The 26406-nt window shown below is 37.6% G+C and overlaps 2 protein-coding genes across 4 annotated transcripts in view; both read right to left on the bottom strand.

Annotated features, from left to right (window-relative positions):
• Positions 1 to 21301, bottom strand: part of LOC121878549 (importin-11-like) — a 98328-nt gene extending 77027 nt beyond the window's left edge. For both annotated transcript variants that reach the window (XM_042384852.1, XM_042384853.1), the window contains exons 1-2: positions 21157 to 21301; positions 19515 to 19634 (exon numbers count right to left, since the gene is read on the bottom strand). In XM_042384852.1, the coding sequence (XP_042240786.1) occupies positions 19515 to 19634; positions 21157 to 21291 (255 nt within the window). In that variant the 5' untranslated portion in view covers positions 21292 to 21301. The remainder of the gene's footprint in view (positions 1 to 19514; positions 19635 to 21156) is intronic.
• A 796-nt stretch (positions 21302 to 22097) lies between these two features.
• Positions 22098 to 26406, bottom strand: part of LOC121878551 (armadillo repeat-containing protein 7-like) — a 42493-nt gene continuing 38184 nt past the window's right edge. For both annotated transcript variants that reach the window (XM_042384854.1, XM_042384855.1), the window contains one exon: positions 22098 to 22239. In XM_042384854.1, the coding sequence (XP_042240788.1) occupies positions 22100 to 22239 (140 nt within the window). In that variant the 3' untranslated portion in view covers positions 22098 to 22099. The remainder of the gene's footprint in view (positions 22240 to 26406) is intronic.

Genomic DNA, 26406 nt, shown 5'->3' with positions numbered 1-26406 from the left:
TTCTCCTTTCTCCTCCTCCACCTCCCACTTCAAATTCACATCAGCATCATCACCCAGGAGCCTCTACATACACACCTCAAAGTAAGTGTACTTTACTGCATTTTGTTTTTATTTATGTAATTTTCTGAGCTGGAAACCAATTACCTAAAATCCCATTGAAACAATGGTTTCAGAGAAAAAACTTTTTAGTTAATCTAACGACCTTCTGAATCTAATTGTTCCATAACCACTGTATGGAAAAGGTTCCAGGATAAGGAATTTTTTCTGTATGAGAGTCGCCATATAGTAGGGTCGGGATATATAGCCATTTTATATAACGATTTGTTTATATCGCGCTACCAAAATTATTGAAATTTTCCTATATATAGTATAATTTTTTTAATTCGTGAGGGAAATCGGGTAGGAAATATTTCAAATTTATCACGACCACCAAAAATTATCAAACTTTCCAATATATAGTGATAAATTTATTTACAGTAGACTCACAACTTATCAGGTTAAGTTCCTGAGACCTCAGATAAAAGCCAAAACCGTAAAGTCAAGAAACGCCTAAAAATACTCCAAATAGCCCCAAAAAGAGTGGAAAACTTTTACCTTGTGCAAAATATCTGATTTCTATACTTTTTAATCAAATTATTCGCTGCCTTGCAAGGATTCCAGCAATGCAATGTATATTCTGCTAACTTTAGACTGTCATTTTAGGTCAAGTTTAGTCACCTTTATTGGCCTCAAGAACCTAACCCTATTTTCCCACTGATTACTGTTATTATATATCATGACGAATTGGCGAACATCCATGGCCCTATCTGATATATCCCGACCGCACTGACCCGAAATCTCATCTCCTGGAAGTGTTTCTGCACCAATTGTTCCGCTAACGGGATATCTGCACTGTATATGAAGGGTACAGGTATTAATGCCAGATTATTATAGTAATGTATCTTTACTAATTACTGAAAACATGTAAACAATATTGTATGAAAGACAGACAAACAATCCGTAAGGGGACCCTTGAGGGGTCATATTCCACTGACCCAACCCTCTCCTTACCTCACAGTATTCATTAAAAACTTTTTGTGTTAGAGAAATGAATTTGATACCTCAATGATCCTGAATAAAATTCTCCTACATTTCCAATATGGTATTCTTAAATGACAAACCAAATAATAAGGTAAAAATAAGTATTTACTGTATATGAAGGGTACTGGTATTAATAAGCTCAGATTATTAGTTTCTATCCCCAAGGCTCTTTGACCATCAGTCTTCTATGTACAGAACTAAACAAAGAATTTATTTGAAATACTCTAACATTCAATGCCATAATATCCTGACCACTGGGACTAGTTATACAGACTTTTCCCCATGAAAATGCCATAATTTTGAGCAATATATTACTTAACTCATTTTGTAACTAGTGTACTACTGTATACTAAGCAAAACGACTAAAAATTTATCTCGCATAAACTATGAGATGTTTATACTCAAATTAATCGCTATCTTACGTAAAGTTAATTTTACCAGAGTTTAACAGTTAATTCATGTATAATACTTCATAAACTTCCTACATGCTTATGTTTGAAATAATGAATGCATGATCTATATATAATTTAGCTAAATATCTTCGCCAGAATTGGTCATCCCAACGATTATAAATAAACTCATTTAGAAATACATTATTTCAGGACAAGTCGGATAGGTTTGCAACAGCCAATCAGCTGTAACTTTGGAGGAAGGGACGGAGCATTTTTCTCAGCGGGAAAAAAACGCTTATAGTGATTTTCCCTTTCAGAGGAGGGTCCTGACAGGGGGAGTCAAGAAGATACAGTAGTGTTGAAGGGTGTTAGAGTGACACATACAGAGTTTAGGAAAAGATGTGTAGGTCATCCCCAGCCTCAGATACATGCCAGATAGGTTTGTATCCTCACCATGTGAGCAGAGACATTAATATTCACCCTACAGGTTTCAACCAGACAAAGGCTGCCTAAATAAGGCCAGAAGGTGTGATTGACTTGATGTCATCTGTAGGAACTGCAAAGGATGAAGCACACAACTTTTAAAACTAAAAGGTTTTTAATGGGTATGCTTTAGGATAGTACACAATGAAACTTAAGCCTCACTGGATGTTGAAGCAAATCAGTCATACAAACCTCACAGTAATGACTGAGTTTAGGTGTATAACCGCCAAAAGTTATTATGACCAAATGAATATCATCCAATGAGGCTGGATAATAAATTACCTACTTAAACATATCAGGGTGCTCTCTAGCAAGTGCAAGTTCTATCAGAGATTTAGCAGCATGGATCTCCCAAGTCAATGATTTGCAGGCTATGAAACAAGATCATGGCATTATTATGTTATTTGTTTCAACTGAATATAATCAGTATTACCAAGAAATGTAATGGTAAAGTTTATACCTGAAAGGCCTCTGTCCTGCAAGCCTTTTAGATGCTAGCTGCTTGATGACTGATGCAAAGTTAGGAGGCTGGTGCTGAACTAACTGGTCATTACTTAACAGCCTCAAAGAGAGCAGGAAGAAGATCTGGCCACCGTGGACATAGCAATCTTGGCTATGAGTACAGCAAACGTGTTCACCTGTGCCAGGTTCTCGGAGATTATGCAGAAGACCACATCTGATTTGTGTCTGAAAAAAAAAAGATATACAGTATATATATACTACATATATATATATATATATATATATATATATATATATATATATATATATATATATATATATATATATATATATATAAAACTATACTCTCATACCTCTCATGAAGTTCTGTTGTGAAATATCTTGTGTAAATTTTAACATAACATTTGTACAATAGAAAAGGATATATTCACAAATCTTTGTTCAACAGCAAAATTTTAATAAGTAAAATATATATAAAAAATACACCAATCACCACGTGCTAATACAGCTCTATTCCAAGCCACCCAAATTACTCTCCCACTATTATTTATCACAGATAAAACAAAACAAAAACAAAAATCTATCCTAATCAAGTAACAATACTGTACAGAATATTAATTATCGCAAGAGATGCATTCCTAGAGCTCATTCTACGAATAATGAATTTTGTGAATGTGCAATTTTACACGAAGAATTAATGCAAGTAACATCTCTGCTAGCAGGGGTTAAAACCTCAACGAAAGAGAGGACTCAGAACACATAACTTAAATGTTTAATACGCACACAAATGAGGTATGAGAAAACAAAATGGATGAAATCAGGGCATTGGTATGTACCAAAAAATCGATATACAGTAATAGCATTCACAAACATGGATAAACTCACACTCACGAGAGCTACCTGTTGAATACCAAATTGCAGGTTACAAATTATTCCTCTGATAGGCAGATTAGGAAGGAGGCGGAGTAGCAATCTATGTCAAGGACAATCTGAAGTGTGAAATAAATAAAATAAAAACTGAACTGAATACAGAAACAATTTGGAAAATTAATTGTGGTGAGAAAAATTAATTACAAGAGTAATATATAGACCTCCTAATCTTGACAAGAGTTAATGAACAACTTATTTGGGATGAAATGCAGGGCTTCCAGACAGCAAAAGTCTATATAAGCAACTTTTAACTTTAGCCAAATAGATTGGATTGACCTTACAGGTAAATCAGAATCAGAGGATTTTCTTGAAACAGTTCAGGACTGTTTCCCAAGTCAACATATACTGAACCCACGGAATCATCATATACAGTATTACCCGCTTACACGTTTCACCTTTCTCACGATTTCTCATTACCGTACGCCTGCACTACCGACTTTCACTTTCACGGTGCACCTACTCATATCGCCGTGAAGTATAATTTTTTTATTTAGCTCATAAAATTCATACAAATTCCGACCAGAATATAATTTACATTGCTGAATTCTTACAATATGATCATTATTTTGAATATAAACATCATGGATTTTGCATATGAAAAAAATTTTAGATCTAATGTAATAATTTGGTTTACACAAAGCAAATATTTTATCTTTGTGCAGAATATATGATTTTACATTCAAAATATTCCCTACTGCAAGGAATCCAGAAATGTCAATTATATTATCCTAACTTAAGTCTGAGGTATTATTTATTACTAAAGTTAAAATCTAGTTTTTTCACCCAAAATTTCTGGTGAGGAGAGGTAGGGGTAGGGGAGGTTGGGACCGACCCACCCAGCTGGCGTGAGAGTGTGAGGAGGGGGGAGGCCGGTGGGGTACTTTGATTGACAGATAGTGTCGTGAAGAATATTTTTTTTTATTAACTGAAGATATTTGTTTTAGCTCATAAAATTCCTACAAATTACTCGACCAGATTATAATTTACATTGCTGAATTCTTACAATATGATGATCATTTTGAATATAAACATCATGGATTTTGCATTAGACATACAAATTTTAGATCTTTTGTAATAATTTGGTTTACACAAAGCAAATATTTTATCTTTTGTGCAAAATATATGAAGTTTACATTCAAAATATTCCCTACCTGCAAGAATCCAGAAATGTCAATTATATTATCCTAACTTTAGTCTGAGGTATTATTTATTAGTAAAAGTTAAAATCTAGTGTTCTCACTAATCGTTCTCAGAGAGGTAGGAGCTAGTGAGCTGGGAAGAGAGGGAGAGGTTGAGTCCATTATTTGAATGGAAATAAGCCTGGTGACTGTATTTCTCTTAAATATTAATTGTGTGAACATACCATCATAAAATTTAGATGTTATTTTTCTAACATAGTTATTGTGTCGGAAAAAGTGGAGTTTGGGGGTGGGCCAGTCTCTATTGGAATTAATCCCATATGTTCTGTTGTTCCTTTCATAGCGTATCCTGTGGGTTCAATTGACCAGCGTAATCGAGGTACTACTGTACTTGATTTAGTTGTCAAACAGAAAACCTCATTAGAAATGCCGAGGTAGGGAACTAACTTGCCAACACGATCCAAAAAACAAGATTTCAATTAGAATTTAATGGCAGAGGCAAGGAAATTAATTAAAGTCCCAGATTTCAGAAGAGCCAAACTTTGATAGGTTGAAAAAGCAGCTGAGAGAAGGGTATCACATTTGGGGATGGAGTACATGACCTCACATGAGGTGACCTCAGACAATGTACCACACAGGCGACCTCACTTTACTGGAAACCTGACATCAAAATATGACGGTTGAGGATGACTTGATCACCGAGATCTGAGGTTGACGAGGTTCACAACAATTTAAATAATGAGTTACTTAATGCACAAAGGCAGAACATACCATATGGAAAACTCAAATCAGACAACAATGACCCTAAATGGATAAACAATTATTTAAAGAATATTATTGGACAAAGGAAGGCTATAGGTAGAAGAATAAATCGTGGTGAAGTTTACCTCGAAATTATTACAGTATAAGGTATTGGACAGTAGGGTTAAGACTGAGATAAGAAAATCAAAGAGGAATAATGAGCTGAAGATAGAGGAAGCAAAGTCAAACCCCAAAGATTCTTTCAAATGTATTAAACTAAAAGCCACGAGAAAAGATTGGACCAATACAGTCATATGCAGCGAGCTAACTGATAACGACAGAGAAATGAGCAATAAAATCTGAATAAATATTTTTCAACAATTTTCCACCGAAAATTTGAACATGATACTCGAGGCACGACTATATACAGAGATAGTGAAGAAAAATAGATAAAGCGAGATAGTAGTGACTGATAACGGCGTTAGTAAGTATATAGACAAGTTAGAGCCTAATAAGTCGCCAGGTCGATGAGATATTTGCCAGAGTATTAAAGGAATGTAAGGGAGCTTAGTATGCCCAGAGGAAAATTGTTTAACATGTCCTTAAAACAGGTGTAGTACCAGAATCCTGGAGGATAGCAAATGTAATACAGGTTTTCAAGAAGGAGATAGATCACTATCCTCTCTACCGTCCAATCAGCTTAACATCAATTGCAGGCAAATTACTGGAAGCAATAAATTCAAAATCTATTCAAATAACCTGGAGAAGCACAAGATGATCAATGATTCCTAACATGGCTTCACAAATTGGCGCTCAGGTTTAACATTCTTTTCAGCTGTTTTTGAATGAGGTGGATGAGCACGACTATGATGTGGTATATCTTGACTTTAACAAAGTCTTGACAGAGTCCCCCGAAAGACTAATAAGAAGAGTGGAGGCTCATGGCATCGGAAGAGATATTCTAAAATACATTAGTGCGTAGTTACAGGACAAACAGCAAGTGAGCATTAACGGCACTAAATCCGATTAGATAACATCACAAGTAGAGTACCCCAAAGCTCAGTAGTTGGACCATTATTATTTATTAAACAGTGGTCCCTCGGTTATGAAAGGTTCGATTAACAAAATTTCGGGTAACGAATTACCTCCCATAGGATCTTCAATTTGGTTAACGAACAAAACTCGATTAACAACACCCTTCGACAAACACGTTTTGTTGGCATCAGCTGATGGGCTATTCTGCCAATTCAGTAATCTGTTCTATGTTTACATTCGTTTCCAGTGGAGTAAATATCAAGAAAGTTGTGCTCTTTAATATTTTGCATTTTTATATTAAAATTATAAGTCATTTAAAAATTTAGTTTGCATATTGATAATATATGCAGTACAGATTAGTTTTGTCGCCATCAGCCACTTGACTCACCCACCAGGCATCAGTTTGACTTTGTTTACAGTAGAGTGAACATTGATTTTGTCGGTGTCTTGAATATTTTTGCATTTTTATATTAAAATTATTGGTCATTCTCAAATCTAGTTAACATATTGCTAATATATAGCACAATGCAGTGTTGATTTAAATGAAATAATCTTGAATTACAGTACACCTAGTAAACTAAAAATGTTTTGGTGAAATTGCATCAAGCATGGGTCCCCTGAAGGTGATTTCTCCTCCATCCCCTCTTCTCTTCTCCCTTCTCCTCCACCTCCACTTCTAATTCCCATCATCATCGTCAGCCAGGAACCTTCTACATACACACCACAAAGTAAGTGTACTTTATTGCATATTTTTTTTTTACTTTGTATGTACTTTCTGTGAGCTGCAACCAATTCCAATATCCCAATGAAACAATGGATTCGGTTAACGAAACGACTGTGGAACGAATTGTGTTAGATTAACCGAGGAACACTATACATAAACGACATAGATATCGGTAGACAGCAACATAAGCAAATTTGCTGATGACACTATAATAGGTGTGTAATTAAATCTGGCGAGGACCACACAACTACAGGAAGATCTAAAATAATTTTCGAATGTTCTGAAAAATGCCAGATAAAATTCAATGTGGACAAAATGTAAAGTACTTAGTCTAGGAGATGTAAACAGAGAAACCAGATATCAGATGAACAACGATGTTATAGAGAAATCTGAATGAGAGAAAGATTTAGGAAATTTTAAGCCAAGTAAACAATGTGTATTTGCTCAAAACAAGGCTAATAAAGTACTTGGGTTCATCAAAGGAGTGTTAGTTATAAAACTAGAGGTCATCCTGAAACTATATCTTAGCTTGCGGGACCTCACTTGGAATACGCAGTTCAATTCTGATCACAGTATTACAGAATGGATATAGAATCTAGAAAGAAATCAAAGGAGAATGACAAGACTAATCCGGGCATTAGGAACCCAGTACAAACAGATTAAAGAATCTTAATTTGCACTCCCTCGAGGCGTAGAGCGAGGCGACCTGATAGAGGTGTATAAATGGAAGTCAGGGCTAAACAAAGGGACATTACAAAGGTACTCAAACTATACAACCAGGAGAGAACTTCGTAACAATGGTTTTATATTAGACAAATTTAGATTTAGGTGAAATAGGTGAATATTGGTTTAGAAATAGAGTAGTGGATGAATGGACCATGTTACCAAACATCATTATTGACTCAAATCGATGGATAGCTTCAAACATTGGTTGGATGGATATATGATCAATAGGGGTTGGGTGTAAATGGGACTGCCCAGTATGGGCCGCTGCAGTTTCCTCCATTCTTATGTTCTTAATAGCAGGAACTGAAATTTGCTCAAATTTTTCCAGAAAAATTCTCAAATCTGGGTTTGGAACAAATTCAGAGGTTGGAAATCAGGTGCATTTATGAAAATTCCAAGAAAAAATCTGGAAAATCTCAACAAATTTTTATTTCTGGATCTGAAATAAATTTTTGGGGCATTCCAAAAGATTGCATCATGCCCCAAATTATCTCCACATGCCAGGCGAGAGTGACCCAGCTGTTTGGATCGCTTAGTTCATTTTCTGCTGCCATTGTAGAAGGTTGTTCCTCGTTACCTGCTGTTTTTGTGTACAATTTGTGCTGTACATTACTGGACCAGAACAAAATCAACCAAGAACAGTGTAATAAAGAGTGAAAGATTACAATTATGTCTACTCTTATGTACATTCAGTAAGTGGGGAACAATGGAGCACCTTACCTTTCGTCTTTATTCAATACATCTTCGGTCATAAGTCCCACTAAACCCCACACCCCTACAATGGGTCACCTGAAATTGCATCAGGTCAGATCTATAACATAACCCATTACGATTAACAATATACGAGGAAGCTGGGCTGCAAGTCGGCCAAGTATCTCATAGCCAGGCTTAGCTAGAACCGCCTCCATACAGACGTTCACTTCTCACACATACACACCCATGCTCCTCATTTTTTTTATTTTATAGTTTTTCTGTAAATTATATTTTCTTTACTTCTAAGCCACATTATTTGTATAGAGTGGAATAATTGCTAAAGAAGTCCGCTTTCTGAGACGCACCGAGTCAGCTGGCTGACATGTTAGTCAGCTGGCCAGCAAGACAGTAAGGCATGTTGCCATTGTTACATATAATGAAACTATAAAAGTTGTGGATAATTCATTTAAATACTCTAATATGATTTAGAAATAAAGAAAATATAAAATAAAACTACAGGTAGTCCCCGACTTTACGGCTGGGACTTCGACCGTCCGGGACTACGACCGCCCGCAGTTGTGACCATTTTTTTTTTTTTTACAATACGCATTTTCTATACCGAAACGTTTCCAGTTAATGTAGTCTCCATGTACAATTAGAGAATTATGGGAGCCCCATGTGCATTCAGCTGACTACATTAAAGGTAAGTGCTCAGTCACACTGTATCCATTCCTCATTATTTATTAATTTCACTGTACTGTATTTCATTGTAGATTTTTTTTTAAAAAAAACTTGATTTTTTTTATCTATCGGACTTACGACCTGGATTTGGGTCCCTAACCCGTCGTAAGTGGGGAGCAGCTGTATAATACAGTATTTTCTCCCTCTTGAACTAATTCGTGCCACCTTTGTTCGTTAAATTAAAATTGCTGTAACTGAGCTTTCCATTATGTTCAGCCAAGTCACCAAGCTATTTCACTAAATTCGAGCACGTTCCATTAAATTCCATGCCAAATGCACCGCTTCACTGTGTCCTGTCGCCAAAAGCATGTGTTGTTCACTGCTATCACTCGGTCAACTAACTACATTGGAGCACCTTAGGTTTCATATTTATTCAAGACATCTTCAGAGACAACTTAATTTACAGGGACTGAGAGGCTTATATACAATGGAAGACCTTACATAACATCAGTCAGGTCAATAACATGGGAACCACTAATCCACACACCACCTCCACTGTAAACGAAAAGAACAGCTTATAGAAATGGGTGACATAACATGTCAGGTCAAAAACACGAGACCCACTAACTGTCTCTGCCATATCCACCTGAAATGCTTTCAAAGCATTTTTAACCAAAGCCACAGTTACTATTCATTAAGTAACACACACACATGAATTAAGACAACAAGCATCCAGTGAGGGTCTTGTTGTGTGACTGCATGGAGGCGAATTAAAAGATCATCTGTTGAGGAGCTTATTGCTTGGCAACACTGGTGCATGTTATCACTATTTTCCACACCATCTAACTAATCACCCACACCTTTCTGCTTTCTCCTCCATATTTTAAAATGTTATGTAATATAATGTTGAAGGATACAACTCTGCATTTTTACTTAAACTTATCACAATCTCCCTAAAAATACTTTAGCTTTCATGTTTATTCAAGACATCTTCAGGTCATGAGACCCACTAATCCCCACCCAAGAAAGGGGTGACCTGACATTCCATCAGAAGGTCAGTAATGAGACAATAATCCCCACCTACCTCCACCTGACATTGAGTCAGGTCAGGTCCCAAAAAAAAATACTTGAACTTTCATATTTATTCATGAAATATTCAGAAAATTCTCTCAATTTTCAAACAAGAAATTTTTCCTAATGCAAAATTTTTGAAAAATTACGGCTTTGGGAATGATTTTCTGAGCAAATTTCAATTCGGCTATTGGAAATTTCTGTGTTTGAGGGTTCCGACTATGAAGATATCACTGTACAGTATATAGGTGCACCTTATGGCCGAGTGTGTGAATAACTTTCAGGGATTTATGTGAATGACATTGTGAGTGTTTTGTGCCAATTGGGTGGTGAGGGGCTTGTGGATATGACTGCTGAAGATGTGGAAGAGCTGACTGATGAAGGGAGGAACTGACATAAGAGATTTGGAAGTCAGTAAAATGTGCTGAAGAAGATGAAGCAAGAATTATTATTGCAACAAGAAGGTTGAGACTTGAACAATTTTAGTGAACTATTTCAACATGTTAGGTGGTAACTGATTTCATTGTTGACCCACGACCCTTTATGGAATGGGCGTACAATCGTTCAAGAAATCAACCAGGCATTGTTTCTACAGGAAATGTTTAAAGACCACAAGCCAAGAGGAAACAACTATCAATCACGATATTTTTCAAGAAAAACTAGCCGCTCGCCCAGCTGATTCGTCACCCTCACATACTTAGTCAGCTACTGCCACCCTCCACCTCCCACCCGCCTCCCATGACCCGCCACCGTCACCCCACCACATGCCTCTCCACCAACCACCCTTTTCCAACAGTGATACTGAATCCTAATGATCTCCCTATGGCTCAGTAACCAGATTTCACCCTACTGTACAGTACACTTCATCAAGCTCCAAACTTCCACATATGAAGGTAAGTAGATTTGTGACTTAGGTTCCTCGATACACAGTACAGTGGTCTCGGTTATGAACACAATTCGTTCCAGAAAGTCGTTCGTTAACCCGAAACCATTGTTCAATGGGATTTTGGGTATTGGTTCCAGCTCACCGAAATTACATACAAAGTAAAAAAATGCAGTAAAGTACACTTACTTTGAGGTGTGATGTAGAAGGCTCTGGTTGATGATGATGATGGGAATTAGAAGTGGGGTGGAGGAGAAGGAGAAGAGAAGGAAGTAGGGGTGGAAGAGAAGTCACCCCATGCTTTGATGCCGTCATTTCACCCATAAAATTTTAAGTTCACTAGGTGTAATTCAAGATTATTTTCTTTAAATCAACACTGCTCTGCACTATATATTGTCAATATGTTAAATAAATTTCAGAATGACCAATAATTGTACTGTAAACGTAAAAATACTCTGTGTTCAAGAGACCCAAAAAGCAAGATGTTTCCTCCACTGAACAGATACAAACTGAGGCCTTAGTGAGTGAGTGAAGTGGCTGATTAACGCGCAAAAAACTAGTTCCTGTACTGCAATATTGTTAAATAAGTGTTAAAATGACTAAAAATTTAATATAAAACTTGGAAAATTATTGAATAGTACAACCTTCTTGATATTTACTCCAATTTTAACGAATGTAAGCCCTAGAACCGATTTCTGTATTGGCGGACTAATCTTCCAGTTGGTGAGCAAACCAAAGCATGTCGAAACATTTTTCGTAGAATTCGTTAACGAATTGAATATTCTTATGGAAGGTAATTAGTAACCGAAATTTCGTTAACCAGGTTCGTTAACCGAGGGACCACTGTATACTGTAGGTATACAGTAGTGCAATAAGGTAGTACAAGTTGCTATTCGTGGTTTTGCCAATTAAGCCTCTTTTCTTGGAACCTAACCTGCAAATAACAAGGGTTTACTGTATATCTCACCACGTCCTCTAAAGCCAAGGGCCCATGACTCCTCTACTCTACACCTACTACAGCTCTGAGGATCGAGCTGCCATAAAAGACACCTTGAAAATACTGTGGCAAAATGCTCAGTAACTTCAAAAGGATGGCAAATTGAGCTGCCATCATTAGCGCCGAGAACTGGGGAGGACTAAATGAAAATTTGCCTGCTATTTTCTGTACACATTTCCATACCAGAGAAAAGGATTTTTCATTTAGAGATAAGAATAAAATCTGGCAACGAGCATTGTTTAAAATTCTCCGACTTGGCTCTGGCCCATTTGTATTCCACATGATAAAAATTCTGTCCTCTGACACGGTAGTGACCATAAGCTCTGCGGTGCTCAATAACTGCCTGCTTGCACTCCTCCGACCACCAAGGAACAGGTCGGCAAGATACACAATCAGAGATCCGAGGAATGGAGCAGTGACCAGCCCATTGGAGGAGGTTGGCTAAGTATTCAACTGCTTTATCTGCAGCAGGAAATTCCTCAATGCTCCTGTCTACCTTCGCTAGTTCTCAAACAAGTCCCAGTCGCCTTGTCTAACCGCAATGGGAACTCGTAGAGTTGGGAGGACTTCAGGGAAAAAGTAGGATTGGTAGTGATCACTTTCTGTTACTCTCCATCAAAGTCCAGTAGAGAATCAGATGAACTCAATGAGAGATCTATGGTTGTAGTCATGTTGGTCTAGACATGATAGTGGTTGATATCACCAGTATTTAATATTCGGATCCATTTCTTCAATGATTGAAGCTATAAAGCCAACCTTGAATTAACCATTACCTTCCATTAAAATCACTGAGGATAAAATAAGGAGAAGGAAGTTGATGAAGTAATGAAGCCAAATCCTCCTGGCAATTAGTGTACTAGGAGAGAAGTACAAGTAAATGAAGCATATGGTATAGGTACATTGAGGTGAAATCTTGCAAGCTATACGCCTGCAATGGATGACTGTGCCCCCATGATGCATCTGTTCTGGATTTTGAGGAGAGTAAAAGCCAAATAGCCTCTGGGAGGAATGATCGTAAGCAGCAAACATTGTCTCTTAGATACATACATGCATATAAGGAAAATTTGCTCAAGAGCAACTGGAGCTCCTCAGTTGGCTCGAAAGTCTCTACAATTCCATTGTACTATGGTAGCCATGATTATTGGAGATCTAAGTAGTAGGGATGCCTTGAGTGTGCAGCCTCTAACAGGCATTCAGGCTAAGGCTTAGTTTGGGTGTTGGACTGGAGGATGCACTGGGAGTGTACCAATGTGCACCTCCTCCAGTACCATGCTGAAGGGGAACAACTTGTGTGGGGCTGGGCTTTCTGTCCTGCCCAGGGTCAAAAAGGTGTCTGTGCCTTTGTGGCCACAGATAACCCACATGTAGACCCATCCGGTGGACCCTCACCAGAGTTAACCCCTGGAGATGGCTCCCCAGATGGAGGATCCATAGACGTGACTGCTGTGCCAGGGGTCCAAGCTGCCAGCTCAAATTTAGGTGGGGTCGTCAGAGGCTTCGAAGAGGATCAGTTGGCATCTCTGAGGAGGGCATCATGAGCTGAAGTCAGCGAAGAGGTCTTGCTTCCTTCACAAGTCGGACGATTCCACCATCAAGACCTTTGGAATATTGTCACCTCTAGAGCAAAACTCTGAGGAGCCTAGATAGTGTTTTGCTAAAATTTTTGTAGTACAGTACCAGGACATGTAGAGGAAAGATGAGGTGCAGCAGATGTACCTGCCTCATCCATATGGACCTCTGCCACTATGAGAGAAGTCTGAGGCCTGAGATTGGTGGTATAGAGTTGGGCGTGGGGCGAATTCAATACAGAGCACGGATGATTCTTGGGGCAGTGTCTCGGCAACAGTTCACCGAGCCTGTGTCAGGAGAGCCTATACGGGCATACCTCGATAACTAAGAACAGAACAAATTCAGGAGGTTAGGAGCAACCACCATCTAAAAACTCACATCTACACTTAATATATACCTGTACTGCATATTGTCAAGCAAGAAAATAAAGCATATATATAAAGCAAGCATAATAAGCCTTAAATAAGCAATGTAAAGTATAAATTGCTACTTATTTATCTGTGTTGAGGATGGTCGAGATGGTCTAGGGTAGCAATTTCAAGTCTCTACCTGGTCCATCACCACTCTTATTATTCCTTATCACATCACATCAAGTTGCCCAGCACAATAAGAACTATCACTGGGGTGTTTGGGCATGATTGAGTAACACACAAAGTCATAAAACAGAAAAGTAAAGATGGCAGGAATCAGCCATAGGCAGTGCACAGAGCCCTCTGGTGGCAAGAATTTGCTCACGCAGCTCTGCCGATCGTCATATCTCGGGTATGAATGAAACTTGGGTTATTTCTCGGTAATGCAAATCGGCGGTCAACAGAAAGTCGGTTAGTGGGGTCACCTGTATACAAATCCCCATGACTTGAGACTGATTTCAGCTAAGTTCACTTTGTCTCTTGTGTGGATATGGAGTACAGTATAATAAACCCTCTTAATCCGGATTAACTGGGAGGAAATCCAGTCCATATTAAGCAAATTTCCAGAGGGGGTTTATTTAATCCAGAACAAATCTGGACTAACCGAGAAAAATCTGGATGGCAATTCTGATTACTGTCTGGTGCCACGAATGCCAGCCCCAGCCATTTGTTTACAAGTCAGTGATGCTGCTACAGCCCACATGTGCGTGTCTTAACTCCTGTGGACTATTTGTGACTGAGTATACTAACTACCATGGCTCCCAAAAGGTAAGACAACTTCAAAAGGAAGTCAGGCGAGGGCCAAAAAGGAGTTTAGTTTGAAGGACAAGCTAGCAGTTGTGAAAGATTATGGGAAATGTGTCTACAAAAGTTTGAAGGAGAAATATGAATTTAAAAAATAAATCATCAACAGCAAAATCAACTTTGTGGTAAATACTGTATGTCCAGTATGTTCAAGAATTATATAGTAGAAACGTCGATATCTAGCGAGATACGTTCAAGAGAAGATAACTTTAAATCGAATTAGCACTAAATTGAAGTGTTTTTCAATGGAATACATGATGATCCCTCGGTTAGCGAGCGCCTCGGTTAGCAATTTCGGTTAATGAGTTACCTTCCATAAGATTCTAAACTTGGTTAACGAGCAATCCCTCGATTAACGAGTTTTTTACAAGCTGACCTCAACATGTTTTTCGCTTGCATTTGGCAGTCCACCAGCTGTAGTATTAGTCGCCAATACAGTAATCGGTTTTGGGGCAAATTCCTTCTATTTTAGCAAATATCAAAGTTTATACTATTCAATAATTTTAAGTTTAATATTAATATTTTAGTCATTTTAACAATTATTGAACATAATTGAAGGTAAAGAAACTAGTTTCTGGCGTGCCATCCAGCCTGTTAACACACAGGTAACATATTGCTGAGACTCTCTTCAACTAAATGCTTTTTTTCTGTGTTTCCAAGCAAATTATTGGTCATTTTGAAATATATTTTACATATTGACAATATATAATGCAGTGCAGTGTTGATTTAAAAGAAAATAATCTTCAATTACACCAAGAGAACTAAAATTTTATGGGTGAAATGGCACCATGGGGTGACTTCTCTTCACCCCAATGCCTTCTCTTCTTCCTTCTCCTCCATCCCCACTCTAAATCCCATCATCATCATCCCAAGGAGCTCTCATACACACACCTCAAAGTAAAGTGTGCTTTTCTACATTTTTTTTTTAATTAGGCAATTTTCTGAGGCTGGAACCAATTACCCAAAACCATTGAAACAATGGTTTCGGTTAACAGTTTTTAGGTTAACGAGCATGCTGGAGCGGATTGTGCTCGTTAACCAAGAGACCTGTAATTCAATTTGGTACTTGAGAGAAACACAAAATACTAAAAGACTTTTATTAACTAATAAATATGAGAAAAATATGATATACAGTATATGCAGCAAGCACTCATAAATCAACACGGCTAAAATTATGGGACCGAAATGGTCTGTTTACTAACGACCAGCTGATGTGAGAGGTGGTGGCAATGGCGCAGCTCACCGCCCGCCTCCGTCTGCCTCACTCCATCCCTACCACTCACCAAGCACTTTCACTTTCCTCTCAACTTAGTGTTTCATTACTTTATCTGGCCCTCCCCTGCCTGACTGAGAGTCTACCCAGATACACTAGAACTCATAAATCACTACTGTTATGTAATACAGGTCCACAATCCCTTATGCCTTATTTGAGGTGTGTAATGTTTACATTCAAATTATTTGCTATCTTGCAAAGTTCCAGCAATGCAAATTATTATTCTCCTAACTTTAGTCTAGACATTTTATAAGATAAAATTTTAAGCTTAAAACTACAGTACATCCACCACCTGGGAAGGGAGGTGATGTGTTGACAGCCAGGCAGGGGGAGGAGGGAGGGTGGGGGGTATTCACCAGCCAGCGGACATTAATCCTGTGTCTTATCTGTCATATACAGTAGAGAATTTAAGTTTTCACTTATAAAATGTTCCTGAATATTGGGGAGAATATAACTTATATTGATGGAATTTTTGTTTTATTATTTGTATTATTTTTTTACTGGGATTAGCCCACCTGGTACTGACCCACATCCAGGGCCTGGGGGCAAAAAATAATAATAGTAATATTAATAATAATAATAATAATAATAATAATAATAATAATAATAATAATTAATAATTCATAATAAATAAAATATTATAAAAAATAAATTAAAAAATAATAATAATGATAATAATAATAAAGACGTTCAAAAAAAAGATCAAAAGTGAGAAACAATATATGTTGTGTGGTCAATAGTAAGAGAAACAATTGAGACCCTGCAAATTTTACTCGACACCGACATTAGTTCCAGTTACCGGTAAATAGCAGACGCTTCAGTGACGTCACTAGTGTTTACACTACACCAGCGGGTAACATTTGATGACATTACTTGAAGTGAATTGGCCTTATTTTAAAAAACCAAGGATGGTTGGTAGAGGACTACTGAGTCAGTGGGTAAGTGTCACATTTGGGGTACTGGTCTTATACAGCGAATAGAGCTCAAAAGCTACTTTTTAAATGGAAATTTGGGGGGGCCGTCTTATGCACCCCGACGCCTTATAGGCCGAGATATACGGTATGTTGTGTTGTTAAAGTAAGAGAAACAATTGAGACCCTGCAACTGTGTGTAAATGAGGCAGAAAGTCAGATCAGCAACCTGGGACTTGATCACAGTTTTTGTGATGCCATATGGCAGCAGGGTCTACCATTCGACAACACATTATGCTTCCAATATCTTCCCAGGTAGTAGTACCTCCCTGTTTTGTAGCTGCCTACTACCTATTCACCCATTTTTTAAATTGTTCAGCGACAATCTTTCTTCCCTATTCACCATTTTTTTTTCCTCGCATGTTTGAATATCCTTTATCCAGAACCTTCCTTACAGCTAACAAACAGGAAGGTAAAGCACTCCACAGGGTATTCCTTGTGTACGTCCACATCAACCTTCCCTAATAAGTGTTCATTATGTGCCACAATTGTCTCAAAATGTAATACCTTTCTAGATATAATTAACAGATATATTCCTTTTAATTTTTTAATTCCCTCTTTCACATTTTCTTTTACAGGGAAATTTTACTGTACTGCTCTATGCCATTCTACAGGTGCATACAGTATCCTTCCTTCTGACATGCATAACCTATATGAACCAGCCACTCATTCTGCTGGCTTTCATTCCTGGCAACTTACTATTCTCCAAGTTATAGAGCCTCTGTCATCTGTTCCTTAAATCATTTTTTACTCTTTTAAGTCAACCATTTCATTCCTCAAGCTCTTAAAGGATAACTCTGTCTCTTGCTCATCAGTTGCATTCAGAATGTGTTAAAAATGATCTCCCAAGCTCCCTTTCACCCACTCCAACTTTTTTTTCAATATAGTATATATATATATATTCCCCTTTCATTCTTAACTGTTATTTCTATTGTTTTCCCCATTTCTTACAATTTACAAAATAATTTCTTGTTCTCTTTAATACCCTATGGCAACCTTGCTCCTTGTCTTTCATTTGCTAGTTTTGCATTTTTCATCATACCTTTCTTGTATTATACATGTACTGTATTGTATTCCTCTCATCTTTCATCACTCCAAATCCTCCAAATCCTCAGTATTAACACAACTTTACCTCACCTTCTATAATTATGATCTTAAACTGATTCAACTCTACTCCAATCATTGAAATTTCCATATTCCCAAAACTTACCCATTTCTTCTTTCTTTAAATAAATTATTATACATTAAGTGATCACATCTACACTTCCTTACTTTCATTCCAACAAGACTTCAAGTCAAAATCCATCCATTGTTTCACTAATAGTCGAAACATGTGGCTAACTGTGGATCAAATTGCATAACCACAGAAAATCTATTTTCATGCCCAAAGGCTGCCCAATATAAATTCTAAATTGGGGTGTGAGAACTATACATATTATATTCTACACAACAACATCATTTGAGAACTACAGTACAGTATTACCCCGCTTTACACGGTTTCACTTTCCGCGATTTCTCATTTACGCGGTACCTTGCCAGAACCGGACTTTCACTTTTCCGCGGTGCATCTACTCATATACGCGGTGAAGTATAATTTTTTTTTATTTAGCTCATAAAATTCATACAAATTACCCGGCCAGAATATAATTTACATTGCTGGAATTCTTACAATATGATGATCATTTTGAATATAAACATCATGGATTTTGCATTAGACATACAAATTTTAGATCTAATGTAATAATTTGGTTTACACAAAGCAAATATTTTATCGTTTGTGCAAAATATATGAAGTTTACATTCAAAATATTCCCTGACCTGCAAGGAATCCAGAAATGTCAATTATATTATCCTAACTTTAGTCTGAGGTATTATTTATTACTAAACGTTAAAATCTAGTGGTTTCACCCAAACATTTCTCAGAGAGGTAGGAGCTAGTGAGCTGGGAAGAGGGGGTGGGGGGATTTGAGTCCATTATTTGAATGGACATTAACCTGGCGACTGTATTTCTCTTAAATATTAATTGTGTGAGCATACCATCATAAAATTTAGATGTTATTTTTACTACAACATAGGTATTGTGTCGGAAAAAGTGGAGTTTGGGGGTCGGGCCAGTCTCTATTGGAATTAATCCCATATGTTCTGTTGTTCACCTTACGCGGTTTTCACTTTCCACGGTACCCTGTGGGTTCAATTGAACGCGTAAATCGGGGTACTACTGTATACATATTATACACTACACACTAACAACATTTGTGGTGTTATATGAAAGTTTCAATTAAAAACCCTTAAACTTGTAATGGAAAATTCAGAATGAAAGTTAGATGGAACAACAATTCCGTAACATTCCATCAGAGCTGCTCTGGAATATGCTTTATAACTGTACAAACTTTATTAAATCAACAACTTCCCGACTCATAAGAGAAACATAATTGTAAACCATACAGTACCTTTTCTGCCTCGTTAATTGCTTTGGGTGCAGTTTTTCTCCAATATCGGTCAACGCCATTCTTGAAATACAGTACTGCCAGCCACCGGACATTGACCTCTAAACCATATTCTGAGAATATCTGGAAAGATAATAGATAATACAGTACTTATGAAAATTAATGATGTACTGTGCCTTCATATTATGAGGGATGACCCATTTCAAGGTTTTCTCTGATTGCGCCATCCATGACACACTTCATATTCTTCCAAATTCACTCCCCTCTTCTGTGTAAAATTGTTGAAGTGTGTATTTTGAAGAAATTGATCTCCTTAAACATACCTGTATACTGCATACCGTATATAATAACAAACACAAATGGTAGTTTAACTGATAGTTTAATACACAGAAACTGCTGAATAAGACACTGCTGTACAGGTTGACCCCAATTTAAGGGCACCCAATTTATGGATTTTCACATACAGTACATAAATCAATAAATCTACTCCATAAGAAGATGCCCTATGATCAGGCACAATGTAGCCTAGAAGAATCTTCAAGGTTTCTGACATCCTATTTCAAGAAACCTATAAGGTAACCTTTAAATCCTCTCAGTAGGCCATCATCTGGGAGCATCAAAGCTCCATTATCCTTTCTGGCAATGGACCTAAGGCTGTGTAGTGCAATTACCTGTTGGGTTGTTAAGCAACTGTAAACATGTCATGAACATAAAAGCTATACCTACCCAGTATACCGAAAGTATTAAGATAATGTGGCAATTAATCTATTTAAAATAATCTTCTATATAAATAAATAAATCACTTAGCTGCTACAAGGCAAAGCTATAATGTGAGAGATGCCCAATCACCTGTAAAAGAGACTGGGGAACTGAGGTCATGGAGGCCATGATCTGGCAGTTTATTTTCACATTTCTTGACTTAGGGCACTGGTTAAATACCAGCCTTTGTTTATAGGACCTGCCATTGAACCCAATGACATCATATCTTTGTCTTTCTGGGTTTACTGATTTCTGGAGTAGCTATTCTACCTCTCCTGAGAATACTTGGGTAAACCAGTAAGCTTGCCAGCATAGTACATGAGTATCCCAATTCATTCTATCAGTTAAAATATAAATATGTGATCTGGTAAATTTCACACCTTTCTCTCTTCACTCAACATACATACATATGGACAAACATACACATACATAAGCACCAAAGAATATACAGTAGACCCTTGCCATTCACGGGTTTGTGATTCGCGATTCCGACGGTTCCAGTAAGCAGATGGTGGCTAGCCTGCGAGCCTTTTCCCACAGCACAAGTCACCCCACACAGCATCTTGTGTTGTATTCTCAAAACTTTAGTGTTTGTGTGAAATGGCCTCTAAAAGACTGCCTAGTGTCAGTGGAGTGAAATGTAAAAGGCAGAAATCAGTGATGACCCGGACAACGAAAGTTGAATTATTGTGAAGTTAAAAGAGGGGATGAGTGCTGCTGCAGCTGGTCTGTTGTTTGGTATAGGTATACAGTAGTTCACTAAGGTAGTATAAGTTGCTATTCACAGTTTTGCCTATTCACGCCATTCCTTGGAACCTAATCCCCATGAATAACAAGGGTTTACTGTACTGCACTTTATTTTGTGGAGGGGGGGAAGGGAACTCACTTCAACTAAAGTGGAATAAAATCCTGGCTCTGTTTCCCATTCTTGTAGCTGTTGCTCTGCGGGCTTCAGGGTGTCTGCTTCTTGGCTAGTAGCACGCCTTAGGGTGTTCAACACCAATTCTTTTCCACCACTCATTGTGATCCACAATTTTGTTACTTGGCTGCTTTAATTCATTCACTGGATGACTAATCTTTATGCGACATTGAAGCAGATTCTGTTTTCAACTAGCTGTTATCACTCAATTTTGCATATCGTACAAGTTTAGCATTCCCACAAAGAACAACTTGTCCATCACTAGTTACACATGAAAAGTCAACACAGATGATTTTTCTTAGTCCTGACAACCTAACAATCACTTCAATCTCTTCCCCAACATAACACGGATATGGAAAATTAAGCTCTTCTCTTACAACCACTGTCCCAGGGCCAGGAAGCTGAGTACCAATGACATTTGATACAAGACTGTTTAAGTATGCACCATGAACAAGGCAGTCTTTGAAGTTGGTCTTAGCCTGAGTGTAATGTCTGTTAATGTGAATAGGATTTTTATCACCTGATAACTCAGCAAATTTTTCAATATCTTCAGAGGTGATCTTTTTTTTTAAGCTTGCAGTGTCACCTACTTTCAATGACATACATCTGACACACTTGTCTGTAAGTTTTCTAGAAAAATTTAAGCCTAATCTAAATGGGACCATTAATGTTAGTGACATGAAAATTACCGAATCCAAATTGCCATCATCAACTTTGGATATTTCGTAGAAAATTAAATTTTGCTAGTTATAACGATATTAAAAAAATTAACAATAATTTTCCATTTATGATATATCATATCATATAATCAACAGTTAATATTTTAGGTTTTCACTTCATTATTCTTAGTAATTTTCATCAGCATTTCCCAAAAATCTGCTTTCACAAATTCTGTACAGACAGGATAAATCTAGGACATTGTCTCTGCTTTCAATACTTGCTCAGGGGTACAGTAATCATTTAAAAAAATCTTGGCCACGTTACGAATTCTTGGATTATCACCGTTAGCTTTGACCAAAATTTGCTGCACCACTTCTGTACCAGTGATATCTGAAAGATAAAAAAAAATTATCAATATATATACAGTGGGGTATGCTATAACGAATCTAATTGGTTCTAGAACCTTGTTCGTTATAGCATTCGTTCGTTATAGGATTAATCCGTTCCAGGCCCCCAAATACAACCACTTAACACTGAAAAATATAATATAAAATTGTAAAAATTGTAAAAAAGTGCATAAATATGCATCTAAACCCCTGAAATAAAGAATATCATTAATATTTGTAATAAAAAACAATAAATTAGAAAAAAAAAAAATTTAAATAATGTTCGTTGTAGGAGTGTCGTTCGTTATAGCATTCTCAATTTTATAGGAAAACCGTTCGTTATAGGAATATTCGTAGTAGGATCCGTTCGTTATAGCATACCCCACTGTATATATATAAATATATACCGTATATACTCGTGTATAGTTCGAGTTTTTAAGACCAAATTTTTAGGCAAAAAATTGGGGGTCGTCCTATACATGCGTAATAGTTTTGTTAGGTTGAACCCGTGCATGATGGGAAGGGCGAGGAGCAACTTTTAGCTTCAGACATGAAAAATATTTACCATTTACCGCCAGTAAACAATGGAAACGTAAAATATGTACCAATTAGTAATGAAAAGTTGTGCAGTTCCTTCAGTAAATGAAGCTCACCAACTTACAATGGGCTAAATTACCATACAATGTGCTTTCAGTAGTCTATGTTGAAGTTCTTAGCACAGGCTAACTTATCATATCATATTCAGTATCACAGTTCTCATTGATCTACAAAAAATACCGGTAATAAAAACCTTTTCGATATTTCACACTTAATATAATACCCGGTAATCTACTTCAACCTCCTATTGTTTACAACGACGCATGACGCACCACCAACTGTATCAGCTAGACGGTACACGTGTTTTTCGAATCGTTTTCAGTTAAAAAACTGTTACATCACATGTATATTTTACCTTAACTGTGCCTGAATGAATATGTTCTCGGAAATAAATAGTAGTTTTGCTGAAACGAGATGTATTTTAATGTAAAATAGGATAAAATACATGACGAAAACAAAATATTTTACCTAACCTTCCGATGTTCAAGAGAAGTTACTCGTTTTTTTAATAGTTTTTGGTTAAAATATTGTTACATTACAATGGTATTCAATTCATACTGTGCTTGATATAATGCATTCACGGAAATGTAATATTTTTGCTGAAATGACGTACGTATTATAGTGGAAAGTGGGATAAAATTGTGACGAAAACAATGACTTTCACTTTCTTTCGTTCAAAAGATGTTACCGTAATCGCTTTTCGAATGGTTTTCAGTTAAAAAACTGTTGTATTACGATAATATTCTATCCTAATTGACTTGAATAAATACTACGATACCATATTTCTGAATATTTTCATTAAAATTCATCCAAATCATTTTCCTTGCCATCGTCTGCAGCGCCAAACAGCTTCTCCCAGTCCTCTCCTTTAACAGGGCTAGAGGGTACTTGTTTTTCGAATCGTTTTCAGTTAAAAAACTGTTACATCACATGTATATTTTACCTTAACTGTGCCTGAATGAATATATTCTCAGAAATAAATAGTAGTTTTGCTGAAACATGATGTATTTCAATGTAAAATAGGATAAAATACATGACGAAAACAAAAGACTTTACCTAAGCTTCTGTTCTTGAGATGTTACTCGTTTTTTTAATAGTTTTCGGTTAAAATTCTGTTATATTACAATGATATTCTATTCATACTGTGCTTGATATAATACATTCACGGAAATGTAATATTTTTGCTGAAATTACGTACGTATTAAAGTGGAAAGTGGGATAAAATCGTGACGAAAACAATGACTTTCGCTTTCTTTCGTTCAAAAGATGTTACCGTAATCGCTTTTCGAATGGTTTAGTTAAAAACTGTTGTATTACAACAATATTCCCTCCTAACTGACTTGAATAAATACTTGAATGGAAATATACAATATTTTTGTTGAAACTACCCGCATTTCAGTGTAAAGTGTCATAATAATAAATGGTAAACAATTTGCCTTCGGCACTCGTGTTTCATGCACGGCGAGCCTCAGTTTATAGGACGTAGAGCGTTTTTAGTGAAGGTTTTGTTGTTCCATTACCCTCAAAAACGTGGGTCGAACTATAAACGAGGAATATCGTAAATTAACGATTTCTTGGTCAAAAAATCAGGGTCGACCTATAAACGAGGGGGGGGGTTATAGACTAGTTGCTGGAGGATCGGCTTTTTTCACGCTTCATTTCTCCAACATTCGCGGACTGAGATCCAATTTTTCTTCTGTGGAGCACCATCTATTAACCTCTTTTCCCCCGATCTCTTACTACTCTCCGAACTTCAACTGACCAAAGCAGCTTCACCCAAACCTTTTCAAGTCTCTAACTACAACCTTTATACCTACTTCCGTTCTAAGGGAGGTGTATGCGCCTACTGCAACACACGTACACCTATAGCCCGACTCACCGATCTTGAATCTCCCCTTTATGATGTCATCTGGCTCAAAATATCTCTACCTACTGTGACTATTTTTCTTTGTTTCCTATACTGTTCTCCCAACTCTACCAACTATTTCGAACTCTTTGACTATCTCACTTCTTGCCATGAGTCGTTGCTATCCACACACCCCAACACCGAGATCCTCTACCTAGGGGATTTCAATGTACATCACAGAGAGTGGCTTGGCTCTGCAAGGGATGACCCAGGTGGAGCTGAGGCACTCTTTTTCCTTACTTAATGATTTGGAACAAATAATCAAACACCCTACACGCGTTCCTGATCGACACGATCAACTTGCTATTTTATTCTTGATCTTTGTTTACCTCTAACCCCTCACACTAGTCATACTCAATTTTTTGCCCCTTAGGGTCTTCTGATCACAACATTGTTCTATTAAATCAAACTGGGCACGACCACACTCCCCACCCCCTCCTAGCGTCAACTATGGCACTATCGGAGGCAAGCTGGCAATCCTTGCGAGAATTCTTCACCGACTTTCCATAGGATGAATATTTGCTTTCCACTCGGGATGCCTCAGTATGTGCTGACAGCATTGCTGGGGTTATACAGAGTATGAGTGCATTTATCCATCTTCTTCCAAAACTTTCACATTACAATCATGGTTTGATCGCTCCTGCTCTCTTGCTTGCAGGGTGAGAGATAGGGCATATTGAGCTATGAAACTATCTCCTTCTCCTATTACCCACCTCTTTCATTACTTCTAGGAATCGTTGTTGGAGGCTATTCTTCGCGGGCCAAGCGGAATTTTATTAAAAGAAAAGACTGCTGTCTGACTAATTCTTCCTCTAGTAAATCCTTCTGGTCCTTAGCTAAAACATCTGTAACTTCTGCCATGGCCTTTTCCTCCCTCTTTAGTCCAACTTCAAGTCCTATAGCCAGCTCCCCTGAGAGAAAGCAACCTCTTTGGCACCTTATTCTCCCTCTAATTCCACCTTAGGCGATTCCCACTCTACCTCCTACCCCTGCACCTCCTACTGAACCTATGCACTTTCCTATAATCTCCACTCGCAGGTTGCCGGTGTGTTATCCAGGTTGGATGTGAGTAAGGCGCATGGACCGGACGGAATACCCTCGTGTTCTGAGGGAGTGTGCTGAAACCCTGGCCCTGTGCTTGCTCGCCTCTTTTAAGCCTCTGCCTCAAAACGAAAACTTTTCCTTCTTCTTAGAAGCATGCCTTAGTTCAGCCCATCCCGAAGAAGAGGGTGACCATTCCTAATCCCTCTCTGGTAACTGCTCGCCCCATTGCCCTAACTTCATCCTCTCTAAGATTTTCGAAACTATCTTGAACTCCATTTTCTCACCGTCTGACGCCTTTCTCTTTTTGTCGGATCCTGGTATGGCTTCATGAGCAAGATCTACTGGTGATCTGCTCTCCTATTGCACCATCTTTGGTCATCCTCTTAGGGATTATGGGGAAACTTTGTCGTGGCCCTCGACATCTCAAAACATTTGACAGGGTATGGCACAAGTCTTTGCTATCTAAACTTCCGTCTTTTTGGTTTCTCTCCCCCACTTTCTTCTCTTATCTCTAGCTTCCTTGAGAATGATCCATGGCAGTTGTTGTCGGGGATCGATTTCACCGCCTCTTTTCTCTACCAATAGTGGCGTCCCACAGGTTCTATTCTTTCACCAACTGTCTTT

This window comes from Homarus americanus, unplaced genomic scaffold, assembly GCF_018991925.1.
Source record: "Homarus americanus isolate GMGI-L3 unplaced genomic scaffold, GMGI_Hamer_2.0 scaffold41027, whole genome shotgun sequence".
Classification (NCBI taxonomy): Eukaryota; Metazoa; Arthropoda; class Malacostraca; order Decapoda; family Nephropidae; genus Homarus; species Homarus americanus.
Note: the sequence above shows the minus strand (reverse complement) of the source record. Positions and strands in the feature narration are given on the sequence as shown.